At 62.5% G+C, this 14,305-nt stretch overlaps 1 protein-coding gene across 3 annotated transcripts in view; it reads right to left on the bottom strand.

The window, feature by feature from the left end:
• Window positions 1-1,084: 1,084 nt before the first annotated feature.
• Window positions 1,085-14,305, bottom strand: part of SLX9 (SLX9 ribosome biogenesis factor) — a 47,012-nt gene continuing 33,791 nt past the window's right edge. Inside the window, exons 4-6 of one of the 3 annotated variants that reach the window (XM_045540831.1) lie at window positions 12,090-12,237; window positions 5,139-5,207; window positions 1,085-2,962 (exon numbers count right to left, since the gene is read on the bottom strand). In XM_045540831.1, the coding sequence (XP_045396787.1) occupies window positions 2,839-2,962; window positions 5,139-5,207; window positions 12,090-12,237 (341 nt within the window). In that variant the 3' untranslated portion in view covers window positions 1,085-2,838. The remainder of the gene's footprint in view (window positions 2,963-5,138; window positions 5,208-12,089; window positions 12,238-14,305) is intronic. The other 2 variants (XM_045540832.1, XM_045540833.1) reach the window with 2 other exon arrangements.

Here is a 14,305-nt window from a genome sequence, read left to right as displayed (position 1 = left end):
CCACCGCGCCATGCCCTGCCACTGACACCCCCCCCCCCCCCCGCCCCGTTCACAGGCAGCTCACAAGTCCCCGTGTAGCCTCGGCCGGCAGGCGTCCACAAGGCACGGGGAGGGCGTGCAGCACAGGGCCCTGTGCTGGTGGTGGGGAGGGGGAGACTCTCAGGGTCCTGCTGCCCAAGATCACCACGTCTCCACAGACTCAGAACCTCAGTACTTGGAAATGGAACCTTTAAGTGATCAGGTAAGATGAGGTCACACCAGAGCGGGAGGCCTGACCCTGCTCAGAGGCCACATGGCAGCGGGGGCACAGTTGAACTCAATGCAGCCACAAGCCATGGACACCAAGGGCTGCCGGCAGCCAAGGACCCTCCCCTGTGGCCTTTGGGGGGCGTGGCCCTGTGACACCTGATCAGACTCCCAGCCTCCTGGACTGCAGGAGAGTAAGCTGGTTGTTTTACATCACCCAGTTGGTGCCAACTTGCTGCTCCAGCCCTGGGAAACTACTCATTCAGCAAGCAAGCCCAGTCAAGGAGAGGGAGCTCGGCCCAGACCTGCGGGACACAGTCCCGGCTGCCCGAGGGTTGGGACGGCAGATGGAGACTGGCATGCGCAGCTCCCAAGCCCTTGGGGGAGCCAAGGGGACGCAGGTGCTTCCTCGGGGAAGGGCAGACCCAGGGAGCTGCCGTGGTGTGGCCAGTGCTGGGGAGGGACGTTCCCGCAGCCTCCCTGGAGCCACCGTGCCGAGTGCACCCGGAGCACAGGCAGGGACAGAGGAAGGGGGGGCAGGGCTGAGGGAGCCCCTCCTCTGGGCAGGTGTCTGGGCACGGCCCACCCTGCAGACACTGCTCTCCCGCAAGGCCCACCGGGGGCTCCAGCCACTGCCTCCCCCAACCTTCCTGGGGTGCCCCCAGCCCCCAGTCCCACATGGGGGCAACAAGAACCTGCCGGGTCGGTCTGGGGGAGGGCACCGTCCCAGGCCAGGGCTCCTCCAGGGCCCTGCAGGCTGGCACCAGGGCACCTCCAGGCCCCAGGTGGCTTTTATCTGCTTTGTTTACCCTTAAATAAAAAAAAATGAACACAGGGCCAGGGTTTAAAAAGCGTGAAACCCACTGAAGTGGAGCACTTCTTTACTTAAAATTATTACAAAGAATTCGTGTGCATTCTACAAAGATTAGGAAACGCACACACACAAAGACAGAAAAGCTCCCACAAGCAGCCGCCCGGATAGCGACTGTTTCAGGGCATCTGTCAACCCATGCGATTTGTTTTTGGGCAAAATAGGCCAATTCTCTCTGCATGGTGCTGGCACGGAGCAGCGCTCAGCTGATACCCGAGTTTAACTCGAGTGGTGCCCGACTACCCCAAACGCACCTTCTGGGGCCTGGGTGCACCTGGCTCTGGCCGGGCTTTGTGGTACTTTGCTCTTGTACAGGATGCTGGGGTGACAACCCCACACCTGAGGTTCTCAAGCCACTTTCCTGGGACAGTCTGCGTCCACCTCCGTGGATGGGACACCTGCTGCCTCCACCTCTGCTCAGCTGTCTCCTTTCCCGGGGCCCAGCCAGCCCTGCAGCCCTGCCTGCGCCGCGTGGCTCTGCTGTCCCCATGGCGGGGCCGTCCTGCCGAGGGCCTCAGTCTGGACAGGAGCCAAAGGCGCCTGAGCGTGTGAGCACTGCCACAGGGGACCCAGCTGGGCTTCAGGGCCTGGGGACGCACCAGCCCTCACTTTCCACACCCTGAAAACGAGGCTTTATCAGTTGATGTGTCTGCAGCCCAACAACCAACCCCAGATCCCAGTGGCTTCTAGGAATCCGTCTGCTTGTGGGCCAGCTGGGGCTCCCGGGCCAGGCCCACGGGAGGACCCCTGCTCTGCAGGCCCCAGGACACGGGGCGAGGGCCCGGCTGGCAGCAGGCTGGCCAGATCCTGGGGAACAGCACATGCAGGGGTGAGGCCCAGTGGGGCGATGGGGTCAGGGACCAGGCGGGCCGTGGCGAGATCCATCTGTACCTGGGGGACCCAGGGGAGCATGGTGGGCAGGAGGGGCAGCTCCCACAGGCCTGAGTGCTCCTGTCAGGAAGATGGGTCCCGCCAGGGCCGGGCCGCGGCAGAAACTCGTTGAAGGCAAATGATGGCGGACTGCAGAAAGCCCCCGTCACCTGCACCGTGACAGATCCCTTTCCCAAGCAGCACTGGGAAGCTGCACTGCTGCAGTCTGAGGGCACCGGTGCCGGCTCAGGGACGGCGGTGAGGCCTGGACAAGCCCAGGTGTCATGCAAGCGCAGCCCCCGAGACCCACCGCGTCACTCGGCTCAGGGACGGCGGTGAGGCCTGGACAAGCCCAGGTGTCATGCAAGCGCAGCCCCCGAGACCCACCGCGTCACTCGGCTCAGGGTCGGCGGTGAGGCCTGGACAAGCCCAGGTGTCATGCAAGCGCAGCCCCCGAGACCCACCGCGTCACTCGGCTCAGGGTCGGCGGTGAGGCCTGGACAAGCCCAGGTGTCATGCAAGCGCAGCCCCCGAGACCCACCGCGTCACTCGGCTCAGGGTCGGCGGTGAGGCCTGGACAAGCCCAGGTGTCATGCAAGCGCAGCCCCCGAGACCCACCGCGTCACTCGGCACAGGGCGTGGGGCCCCCAGCCCGACCCCGCCTGAGCAGCGGGGTCACGAAGGAAGGTTCGCGGGCGCTTTATTGGTCCTCACCCATCTCCACACCCTCCCACCACACCAGAAAGACCTGGGGGGCAACCGCCAGGCCAGGGCCACGGTTCCTGAGGGGCCAGCGGCTCCTTGGGCACTTCTGCCCGCAGGTGCGTCCTGAGGAATCGCGGCCTGTCCGTTCACAGCTCGCTGCCGCCTTCCAGCTGCATCTGGTGCGCCAGCTGCTGCCCAATGGCCAGCAGGGGGCTGGCTCTGTAGGCCGGACTGGCCAGCAGCTCCCGAAACCGGGTCCTTTCTTCCTCACTGAAAGAATGGAGACCGAAGGTCAGCAGGTGGCAGCACAGAAACCCCCACATCCCCGGGGTGAGGGGAACCAGGGACACACATTTAGCACACAGGACCCAGCATGGCTCAGCCACCCCACACCCAGGCACCGTGGGACAGCTCAGACACCAGAGTGGACAGCAGAGGCCTGGCGTCATCATGGGACTGAGTGCCGGGGCCTCAGAACCTTCCAGGAGGAGTGGGGGGCCTGCCTGGTTCCTCCTCTTGGCCACAGGCAGGCCCTGGAGCCCCTGCGCCCACCATGTGGCTTGCCACGGGGGTCTTGCGCTGCCAGCAGGCCCAGGGCATGGAGGGGGCTGCTGCGAAGGCAGGAGGCTGAGGGCGGGGCAGCGGCTCCCTCGCCCTGCAGACACAGGCTTGGTAAGAGGCGCCTCCCCCCACGGCACGACCACAGCAGATGCGCAGGGCAAGGATGGCGGCCACCAAGGCCCGTTGGCAGAGGCAATCGACAGCCCAGCACTGCCCACCCCGGCTCTGGCCCCTGCTCTAAACCCAGCGGGGTCAGGCCACCTTCTGGAAGCTTGGGGCAGCTTGTGCTCTGCCAGCCCTCTGGCAGCCAGCACGGCCATGTGCCCCAGCAAGCTGCCCGTGGGCAACAAAGGTGACCCCAGTGTAAGCCTCACGGGGCAATCCCTAGACAGGCTCGTGCCGGACCCACTGGGTGGCGGAGCCGGGTGGCCTGTGTGCCCCGTGTCCGCGACCCAGGGCGAGTCCGACCACACCGGGCCCTGGTTTTCTTGGCTGTGAAAGGGGCACCTCACACCTGGCTGGGAGACCGTCCGAGCTGGGTGCTCGTACTCCAGGCCGCGGAGGGCAGGGGGCCCGAGGCTCAGCGGCAAGAACGCTGCGCTGGGGCCAGAAGCCACAGCCAGCCAGGCCCTGTCCCCACGCACAGGCTGGCAGGGCTCTGCTGGTCACCGACTGACACCCAGCCCCACACGACACCTGGGCGCTGCCCGCAAGGTCAGCAGGAAATGCCTCCGTCTGGGTGGCGACAGCCCCGACGAGCCCATGCGTGATGCTGCGGCTGGCGCAGGCCGGGGAAGGAAAGGTGCCCGACGGTGACGCCTGGAAGCCAGTGCCATGAGGAGAGCACACACGCACTTGTGCACAAGGGAGGATGGGCCAGGGGTGGGGGGAGGGGTGCTCTGGCCCCGGGCGGCTGTGTGGCCCTGTGCCAGCCCCCAGCTGTCAGCCTTGGCCACCTAAAACGGAGGCTCGTAGTAAGAGGCCCATCACCTGCGAGGACAGGGACAGGTCCACGTGCTCTCAGGAGTGGACGCAGGCTGCAGGCCGCCAGCCCCCAGGAGCTCCAAGGCTGTGACAAGACCCAGCTCCTCCGGAGGCTGGGACAGGAGGATGGCTGGAGTCCCTGACCCTAGCCTGGGCGACAGAGTGAGGCCCTGTTTCTAAAAAAATAAAAACTATAAAAACATAATAAAAATTCAGGGCCAAAGGTGCCTAGAGTGAAAGTGGTGCAGCAGACAGACCGACAGACCCAATACGTGCACAGCCGGCGCCTCCAGAGAGAGACGCACAGCAACGGTGCGGGAGAAACACCCGCAGCTCTAACTCAAACCACTTTCCAAAAATAACAGCCATCACTAAAAAAAAACTAACTTAATAATTGAAAAAGCACAGTGGACCTCGTAAGAATGGACGTGGAATGTTCCATCCTAAGAAACACCTTAGCAAAGTTACTCCAGAAACAAAGAAAATCCTCTCAGCAGCCAACCACAACCACCCGTCTGCACGTGAGGTTGGCCCCTCGGCCCCCAGGGCGAGCGCGAGGGCAGCCGGAGCCAGTCCTGCAGAGGCAGAGAGGCACGGTCTGTGAGTTTTCTACCTGTTCCCGCAGAATGGGGGCTGTGGGCACTCAGGTGCGGCCAGCAAAGGGGCTCAGCCACAGAGCCGATGCGGAGGTCTGTTGCCCATGTCACCCCGAGTTTGACAACCAGGGGCAGGAGGGCGAGAGGGAAGTATTGCAACTGCCCCGGGAGCACCCTGAGAGGCAGCTGGCCTCCCCCAAGGGCCAGGCTGCAGGACACGCCTACTTCTAAACGTGCCACACCCGGAGTCGAGATCCAAACCCAAGGAGCCGCCCGTGGCGCGGGGCCTGGGCCTGGGTACTCACAGGAGCTGCCGTCTCTGGGCTGCGCTCATCCTGCTGAGCTCGGCTGGCCGGGGCTTGCTGCCTGCCCTGCTGTGGACACAGAGAAGCCGCGTCAGCGCCACACCTGGCCTCCCCGGGAAGCCCTCCCATGGCAGGCCCGGCTCCTCCCTTCCCCGAGCAGGCGCTGCGGTGGCCCAGGGGACCAGACCATCGCAACACCGCAAGTCCACGCTGCGCTCTGGCTGCAGAAGCCCAACAGTCACCTGAACACGGAATCAAGGGATCTGCCTTGGGTCCTCTGGGCTCCGGTGTGACACAGAAGACGGGCGTTTCAGGACACACAGCACTCCGCCCAGCCCCGAGCGCGAGCAGGCCCATCCAGCACAGTCCCGCTCGGGCCGCACAGACCGCTGACCCGGCACCCGCCCATGTCCTCCAACCTCTCTCCCAACAAAGGAAATGAACAGAGTGTGGCTATTCCTGAGTGGGTGCTGCCCCCGCCCCAGTGACACCGTCCACAGTGCGGACATGGGCCTCATGCAGGTCCTCCTACACCTGGGGGACGCCAGCCACATGTGAGGGCCCCTCTTGTCGGGGTGGGCTGCCGCCTGCCACGTGGCCAGGACGTCGCATTGTGACGGTTTCCTCAGTTTACCTCTTCCTGTGGTCCTGCAAACCACCACACTGGGCCTCGACTCAGGGGCACTGGGTCAGAGCGCCACATCAGCTCAGCACGAGGCGGGCGCCCGTCTCTGACCTCAACCCCAGACGGCTCCCGTCACGTCGGACCCTCACTCGTTAGGTGACCCGTGACCTCTGGGAGCCTGCGTGGCCTGCCCGTGCTCGGCGTGGCCGGGGCAGCTGCCAACCTGGCCGAACGGTCAAAAGCACACGAGGCTTGGGGCCTCGGCAGGAAGAGAAGAGCCGCTCGGGCGCCAGACCCGGCTTTGCTCCCGCAGAGCTGCCGCCCCCCCCCCCCGCCCCCTGTGATGGAAGGAGCTGCGTGGAGCACGTGCCGGCGGACGCAGAGGGCAGGCAGGGCAGACAGCCGGCTCGGTCCTCAGCCCACACCTACATTTAGCCTCCAGACCAGGACACCTGATCTTTATGCACGATTCCTTTAAAATATGAATGAAAGGCAATTTATGTCTACTCAAAATAGTGCCTGAGCTCCACTTTGCTCTCACCCTCGCTCCTGGGCTGACCTGGAAGAGGGCCACCAGTCCCAGTTCTCTCCACCCCCTGCCTCCCCACCATCCGCCACAGCTCTCCGCGTCCCGGTGACACCCTCTCCCTGGCTACCTCTCCTGGGCCAGCCTGGGCCAGGACGCCACAGCTCTGCTCCCCTCGCAGGCAGGCTCAGTGCCCACCCCCAGCAGCCCCGGGCCCCCTCACTTGGGAGTGGTCGCCATGGGGGCGCCGTGTGCTGGTGCTGAGCCTCGGTGGGCCTGGGCAGCCCTCCCAGCAGGGAAACCTCCGGCCCATCTACAAAGACCTATCCGGCACACGGGGCGGGACTGATGCCTCCCAAGGCCCCAAGCCAGAGTCCCCTCGGTACCCACAGGTCAGGCTTGAGCCCCCCACAGGTGGGAGGCCACGGGCAGGCACCACCCCCGGCCTGAGCCTCGAGGCACATGCAGGGCTCAGGGAGCAACACCGCCCAGGTGGGGCACACCTTCTGACAGGTGTCCCGTTACTGTCACGGGCCAGGTGACCCCTGAGGGTCAGCACCCTCCATGACTCCCGGGGTCCACAGCAGAGCGACTAAATCCAGGTCTCGGCCCCACCCATGGCACAGCCCCTCCCAGCAGCAGCAGTGACCTCAGCGCCATCCCATGGGGCGCAACAGCCCCGGCTCTGCACGTGCTCTCGGGGGTGGCCACTCGCACAGTGGACACTAGAACACCAAGGCCAGAGCCTGAGGGGTCGCGAGGTCAGGACTTCTACCCCAGGAGCTACGCCAGACCCCAAACAGATGGGCCCTGCCCTCACAGCCTCTAAGATTCCAACTTGGCACCCCCCACGCCAAGGACAGATCCTTTGGGCAGGGCCACGACGGGGTCACGGGGGTTGAAGAAGGCCACAGGGGGAGGACCCCAGGAAGCCCCTGAGGTCCTGCTCCTGGCACCCAATGCTTGGCCACCCAAGGTCGGCTGGACGTTGTCTTGCTCAGCTGCATGTTGGCACGAGACAGGGAACTTCAGGGCTGGGCACAAAGGAAGGGACAGAGGGCTGCTCACCCTTGAGGGGAGACCAACCCCAATGCCCCAGGCCCCCTAAGCTCACAACCCAGCAGGCTTGGCCCTGACCCTGCTCCAGCTCATCCAGAGAGGGCAGGGGCAGGCCCAGGCTGCAGCCTGCTTGAAACCGCCCTGGCGACGCCCGAGGGCAACCTCAGCTGGGCCACCGGTGGGGCCACCCAGCAGCGTCCAAGCCTAAGAGCAGTGGGCATCAGGATGGGGACCAGCCTGCTACGGTTCACAGGGACACAACCTGGTGCCCCGTGCCCTGGGCTGAGGGGCGGAAGCTGCACAGACCTGCCGAGGTTGCCCAGCCCAACCAGCGTGGGGCAGAGACCAGCCGACCTGGTGCCATTGCGTACGAGCCTCAGAGAAGCCCCCCCCCACACCATGAGGCCTCAGTTTCCCTGATGTAAAACGTGGCCGGGCGCTGCACAGTCCCAACAGCAATGGAACAGCACAGGCAGGCCCAGGCAACGCCCACCACGGACTTTGGGGAAGGGTCCGCCCCACCTGCCCGTACACCAGGCACCTGCTGGGCGTGGGGAACCCCAAACAAAGGCACAGAAGTCTGGAAAGAGCCCCCAGGAGCAGGCCTCACGGTCCACTTGCAGGGGCACTGGGACCCCCAACACACCGTCTGCCCAGTCGTCTGGGAGGGTGGTGGCGGGAGGGAGGCCCGCGACCCCAGCCTGGGGTGCTCTGAGTGTCGAAGCAGCAGCCCTGGGGTGCACCCAAAGCCACCGGGGCTGTGTCCCTGCACCCACAGGGAAATCCTGACCTCATTCACTGGAAAGAAGAACATGGCCCAGCCGGTGCGGCTCTGTGGTCCACACAGGGTCCATTTCCTAGAGAATCTGGCCTTTTATCAACGGGCAGGGACATGCTGGCTCCAGGCTCAGGGTCCTCAGTGGACTCCCTGGCAGAGCCTCCGTGCCAGGTCCCAGCTGCCTGTGGTGTGGAGCCTGCCCAGACAGGTGGCTGGAGCAGCCACCTCGAGTGGCACTTGGAGGACACGGTGAGCACCCGCTCGGCTGGCTCAGAGCCCCAGGCTCCCACAACGGCCCTGCAAGGCAAACACAGCCGGGGCGCACCACGGATCTGCAACGGCTGTGGAGTGACCAGAGCCTTGGTGACTTCAGAGCCAGGGCCACGGAATGTCCCCACACCAGGTCCCTTCCAACTCTGAATCCAGGACATTCCTAGGGGGTAACAGAAGCACAGTCAGCTGTGCTATTCATGCAGGATGTGTGCCCTAAAAAGCCACTCCCCGGTGCGAGCTGCCGCAATGGCCAGTTCTCCCTGCAGCGCGAGGAGCCCTGCCCTGTGGAGGCTGTGAGGAGGCGCCGCACGGAGCAACAGCCGAGGGCCCGGCCCTGACCCAGCAACTGGAAGGCTACAGGGGACCACACAGGGGACCGGAGTGTCTGGAATGGGGCTGGGCAGCCAACAGGCCAGGAAGCCCCACAGGGCACAGGGTGGGGTGACGGACGAGGCATGCCAGCCCTGCCGGGGACAGCTGGGGGAGTGTCCTCCCGCGCTCTGCCTATGCCTCCCCCTCTCGGCTGGTTTTAATGTGTGTCCTTTCACTATGACAACCACAACCATGACGGTAACCGCTAAGTGAATCCTTCCAGAGAGTTAACAAACCTAAGGGCGTGTGTTCTCAGTGACCCCCACCCTGGCTGCTGGTGTCAGAAGAGGGGATGGCCCTATGAATGCCCACAGGTCAGTACCCACATGCACCTCTCCGCTCCATCAGCTCCGGGGGCCCAGGAGCAGCAGCCCGCGTGTCTCACACCCTCCTGACCAGGAACCAGGGCTCCCTGGACACGAGGCTGACACTGGCATGGGGCAGGAGATGCCCGAGACTAGCCCAGCACGTGCCAGCACCAGGCGGCAGGAAGAGCCGAAAACCACCCCCACCGGGGGGCGTCCGAGGGACCCAGGAGCCCACTCCGAGGCTCCCGGTGGCCGACGCTGGAACAATTTCAGCAACAAAATAAAGTAGCATTGGATCACAGCCAGAGTATAACATACACATCCACGAGTCCACACGGACGTAAGTAAACGACATAAATAAACGGGGAGAAGAGCAAAGCTCCCGCACAGGATTCCGAATAATTCACGCAGGTGCGGCGCCTGGAGGGTGGAGCGCAGCCCCCAGCCCTGACCCGTGGGCCGAGCACAGCGACCTCCTTCCAGGGGGACGGCGTGCAAAGGGGGTCCCTGTCCAGGAGAAGCTGACGGACGTCAGCCCGACCAGGGCAGCGTCGCAGGATGAGTCCCGTCGGCAGTGAGTGCCCTGAGACCAGGAGGTGACAAGGGCACGTCCCCTCAGGGGCTCCCTCCCCACAACCCCCCTCCCTCCTCCCCATGAGGAGAACGCCAGTCAGCCCCGCTGAGGGGACCCGACAAAATGCCCGACCCGTCCTCCTCAGACTGCCCAGGTCACCAACACGAGACGACCCAGCAACTCAGGCAGGAGGGGCCTGAGGGGACAGATGACTAACGTCAGTGGGGTCTTGGGACAGAAAAAGGACATTAGGGAAAAATTCAAATGTAAAGTATGGACTTTAGTTAATTATTATTTTAAATGTATTATTATTATGTATCAACATTGATTCCTTCATTGAGACAAATGTATCACATTAACGTAAGATGTCAGTAACAGGGGAACTGGGTGTGAGGTATATGGGAACTCTCTGCCACTTCTCTATAAATCTAAACTGTTTTAAAATAAAGTTTAAGGCCAGGTGCGGTGGCTCACACCTGTAATCCCAGCACTATGGGAGGCCAAGGCAGGAAGATTGCTTGAGGCCAAGAGTTTGAGGCCAGCCTGAGGAACATAGCGAGACCCCATCTCCACAAAAAATTTTTAAAAATTAGCTGGGCGTGGCGGCTACTCAGGAGGCTGAGGCAGGAGGATCACTTGAGCCCGGAGTTGGAGGCTACAGTGAGCCGAGATCACTACCACTGCACTCTAGTCTCGGCAACAGAGTGAGACCCTGCCTTTAAAAATAAAATGAAATTAAATTAAAATAAACAAAATGAAGTTTATCCAGGATGCTCACTGCTGGAGATGCACCTGCAGAGGGATGACGACCGACAGGAGGCTCCTGGGGACGAGAGCAGGCACGAGCCTCCCTCACCCAACAGCAGGATGCGGCCGGGCACATGCGGCCAGCCCAGCCGCCGGCCCCCAGGCCGTGGGCACGTTCCTCTCGGGCCTGGCGGACCAGGGTGTTTACGCGGCTCTGTCCCTTCTGGAAGCCCGGAGCACATTTTTCAGATGAGAAAACTAAAAACAAGGAAAGGATACTTGACCGGGGTCACATTTTTGTTCAAGAACGAGGAATGGAATTTGCATCGTCGGCTCTGTCCAGTCGTCAAATCTCAACTCTGGTGGCTGCGCCTCATTTGGTCCTAACATTCCAGATGCTTGCATCTCGGAAAGCCAGCCTGGGACCATCGGGTTCTGCAGCATGTCACCCGCCACCCCCCGGACCTGACAGTGCACATAGCCCCTGCTTCCTCCCCAGACAAAAATTGAGTAGGAAAAAGAAAATTATTTTTAAAAAGGCAAAATTAGAGATGACACAAATAAATGAGGAAGGCCCAGCAACTGGGACAGAACAGAAAGCCCTGGCATTCCCGCCTGCCCCTCATGCTAAGGCAGAGGCGCAGCCTCCACGCCCTGGTGCCCGCAGGCCTCCGCACCCTCACCTGGCCAGCGCCCCGAGCCGGCCCAGGAGGGGCAGAGGCCAGCCTTCCCTTCGTGTGCACGTCCCCTTGGCACAAAGAGCCTGCAACAAGCCTCTGGGGGACGGCACGCAGGCTGCAGCCTCAGAAGGGCAGAGGTGGCCGTGCAGCCCTGTCCTCCTGGCTGAGCCACTATGGGGCCCACACGCCACAGAAGGCCGGTGGGGCTATGACAGCATCTTCAGGACAAATGAAACCCGTCACTGGCAAATGGCCAGCTCTGTGACGGCGGGTCTGGAGGGGGCATCTGGGAGGTGGGTTCGTGCACAGGGGCCAGACCACTCCGAGCACACGGAGACTGCGGGGTCACTGCTGACGAGGCCGAAGCCCAGGCCCAGGCCAGCTGGTGTGACAGGTCACGCACTCGGGGGACAGAACCCCACCCCAGCTCTCAGTAAGGGGCGGTGGGGAGGGCCCTGCCTCTTTCCTGGAGATGCTGGAAGAACGCAGCCAGACCCCAGCCCGGCCAAGTGCGCGTCCTGCACACACAGCCCTCGGAGAACCGCCGCCCTCACACCAGTCCCCATCCCATGTGACGCAGCTCCTGCCCCACGAGGACCAGCTCAGGCCGTCCAGCCCTGGCGCAGGGCACAGCCTGTCTCACGGGTGCTCCCCCAGGTGGGAGGGGGCAGCGACCGTATGGACAGAGCACATCTAGAGTGGGTCAAAGGGGGAGTGTGCAGCATTGGGCGGGGGCCCCACCTGAGAATGGGGGGCTGAGGGCACCCCATGCAAGAGGGGTGGGAAAAGTGCGGTAGATCCATGGGGGGAGGCTGCGCTAGGGACAGGCGGGGTTGGGGGTAGCAGCATCAGCAGTCACCAGGCCTCTCCGGAAATGTCTCCAGACAGAGCCACACTTGCCTGAGAGCTCACCCCAGGGACAGTTCACTAGGGTGTCACAGGCCTCCCCAGGGTTCAGGAGGCCCCTTGCCCACCCCACCCCAGGGTGGGGCCAGTGCTGGACACTCACCCGTGGGCCTGGCGCCGGCTGCCCACCGGGAGCCCCAGCAGCTCGGGCAGGGCGTCCCTCAGGGGCTGGAGGTCCCCCACCACGGCCGTCGCCCTCCGCCTCTGTGCCTCTCTGCGCTTCTGCTCGGCCAGCTTGATGGCTTCCATTTCTGAGGGAGGAAGAGCAGCAGTCAGAGCGTAGCAAGAGCTGAACTGCCACACAGGCCCAGAGCCCATCAGAGGCACAGGACAACACACGCCGTGAAGGTGGCCCTGCCACCCCCTCCTTTTCCTTCTGTCACCTACATTCTGCCCCGGAACCCTGGGGCGAGCCGGCTCTGAGTTATTTTTTTCCTCTTAATCACAGAGACACACTTTTTAATTGCAGGCTTGATTATGAGACTAGAGTTGCAGGCACAGAGGATTCTTCCTTTTGTAAAGGGACACTGGCTCAAGTGGCCTGGGCACAAAGGAGTGGGCAAAGGGACAGTGAGCAGAAGCGGCCCTTGACTTAAAGAAAGGAAGTCCCTGGCTGGGAGAGTCAGACACTCCTTTGTCCCCTGCGTGGTCAAGACAGGCATCGAGGGCCGGGCGCGGTGGCTCACGCCTGTAATCCCAGCACTCTGGGAGGCCGAGGCAGGTGGATCGCTCAAGGTCAGGAGTTTGAGACCAGCCTGAGCAAGAGCGAGACCCCGTCTCTACTAAAAATAGAAAGAAATTATCTGCACAACTAAATATATATAGAAAAAAATTAGCGGGCAGGTGGTGGCGCATCCCTGTAGTCCCAGCTACTCGGGAGGCTGAGGCAGTAGAATCACTGAAGCCCAGGAGTTTGAGGTTGCTGTGAGCTAGGCTGACGCCACGGCACTCACTCTAGCCAGGGCAACAAAGCGAGACTCTGTCTCAAATACATACATACATACATACATACATACATACATACATACATAAATAAATAAAAGACAGGCATCGAGCACTGCCACAAGACTGCAGGAGGGAGGATGTGGGCCCCAGGCGGGGAGGAGGGGAAAGGCTGGTCACACAACACCAGTCCCACAGCGAGAGCAGCAGGGACCAGGGGCCAAGCATCAGGACAGGGAAAAGGGCCATTGGCTGAGGGACAGACCCCAGGGCAGGCAGGCTTGGTAGGGAGGGGTCCGGCCGGTAGGCAAGGGGGTTGTGGGCAGGGGCCTGGACAGAAAAGAAAGGGCCTGACCTTCAGATTTTTCACTTAATAATGTATTTCAAAATTGCTAATAAAACACATGTTCAAATGTGCCATCTGCCAGCATGTGGCCTGTAGGAGTGTGTAGATCTTGGACAAAGGCCTGCTCTGCCCAGGCCAACACAGCAGGACAGGCCAGAGTCAAAAGCGTCGCCGGGGTGACGCGGGTGCAGCTCAGACTCAGGGCTGGGGTTGCAGCAGTGCCCTCGCCGCCCCAGGAGGAGACTGGCCCGCAGGTTTCCTGAGGCAACCAGGGCAGGTGACTACCAAGAAAGGTCTGAAAGGCCCGCCCTGACCAATCAAAAGTTAGGGGACACACACCCAGCCCTGGGGTCCCTTGCCCCAGACTGCTGACAGAGGCCTGGGGCAGGTCCTTAGCACGGTTTGTGCGCCAGCTCTCGGCACCCTCGGGTTAATTAGGATTGATACTTCAGCAGTTTTCCCATACTGCCCAGAGTAAGGCAAACAATTTACTCAGCACCTCATTAAAACCAAAAGCCTGTTCCCAGAGAGCCGAGGCACCCTGGGGGCTGTGATGGCCGGGCTGGTGGGTCGCTGCTCCAGGGCACGGTGGGGGCCCAGGCTGCAGCTTCCTTACGGCTGGCAGACCCGGAACCGGGACCGAGGAAAGCAAAGCAGAAGCCTGTGCCTCCCGTTACGACAGGTGCACAGCCCAGACACCGCCAGCAAATCAAAGCCAGAGGGTTTTAAGAGAGCAACACGTGTGCCCAGCCGGGTGTGCCAAGGATGGCTCTGCACGGAAGGCCACAGTCACCAGAGAGCAACACGTGTACCCAGCCAGGTGTGCCCAAGGATGGCTCTGCACGGAAGGCCACAGTCACCAGAGAGCAACATGTGTACCCAGTCCGGGTGTGCCAAGGATGGCTCTGCACGGAAGGCCACAGTCGCCACAAGAAGCATCAGGGGGATTCGACACAACGCACAACCCCACTTGCCATACGAAATACAGTGAAGCCACTAAGAGAAGGAAGCCGTCTGACAGAGTATCTACT

This window comes from Lemur catta, chromosome 1, assembly GCF_020740605.2.
Source record: "Lemur catta isolate mLemCat1 chromosome 1, mLemCat1.pri, whole genome shotgun sequence".
NCBI lineage: Eukaryota > Metazoa > Chordata > Mammalia > Primates > Lemuridae > Lemur > Lemur catta.
Note: the sequence above shows the minus strand (reverse complement) of the source record. Positions and strands in the feature narration are given on the sequence as shown.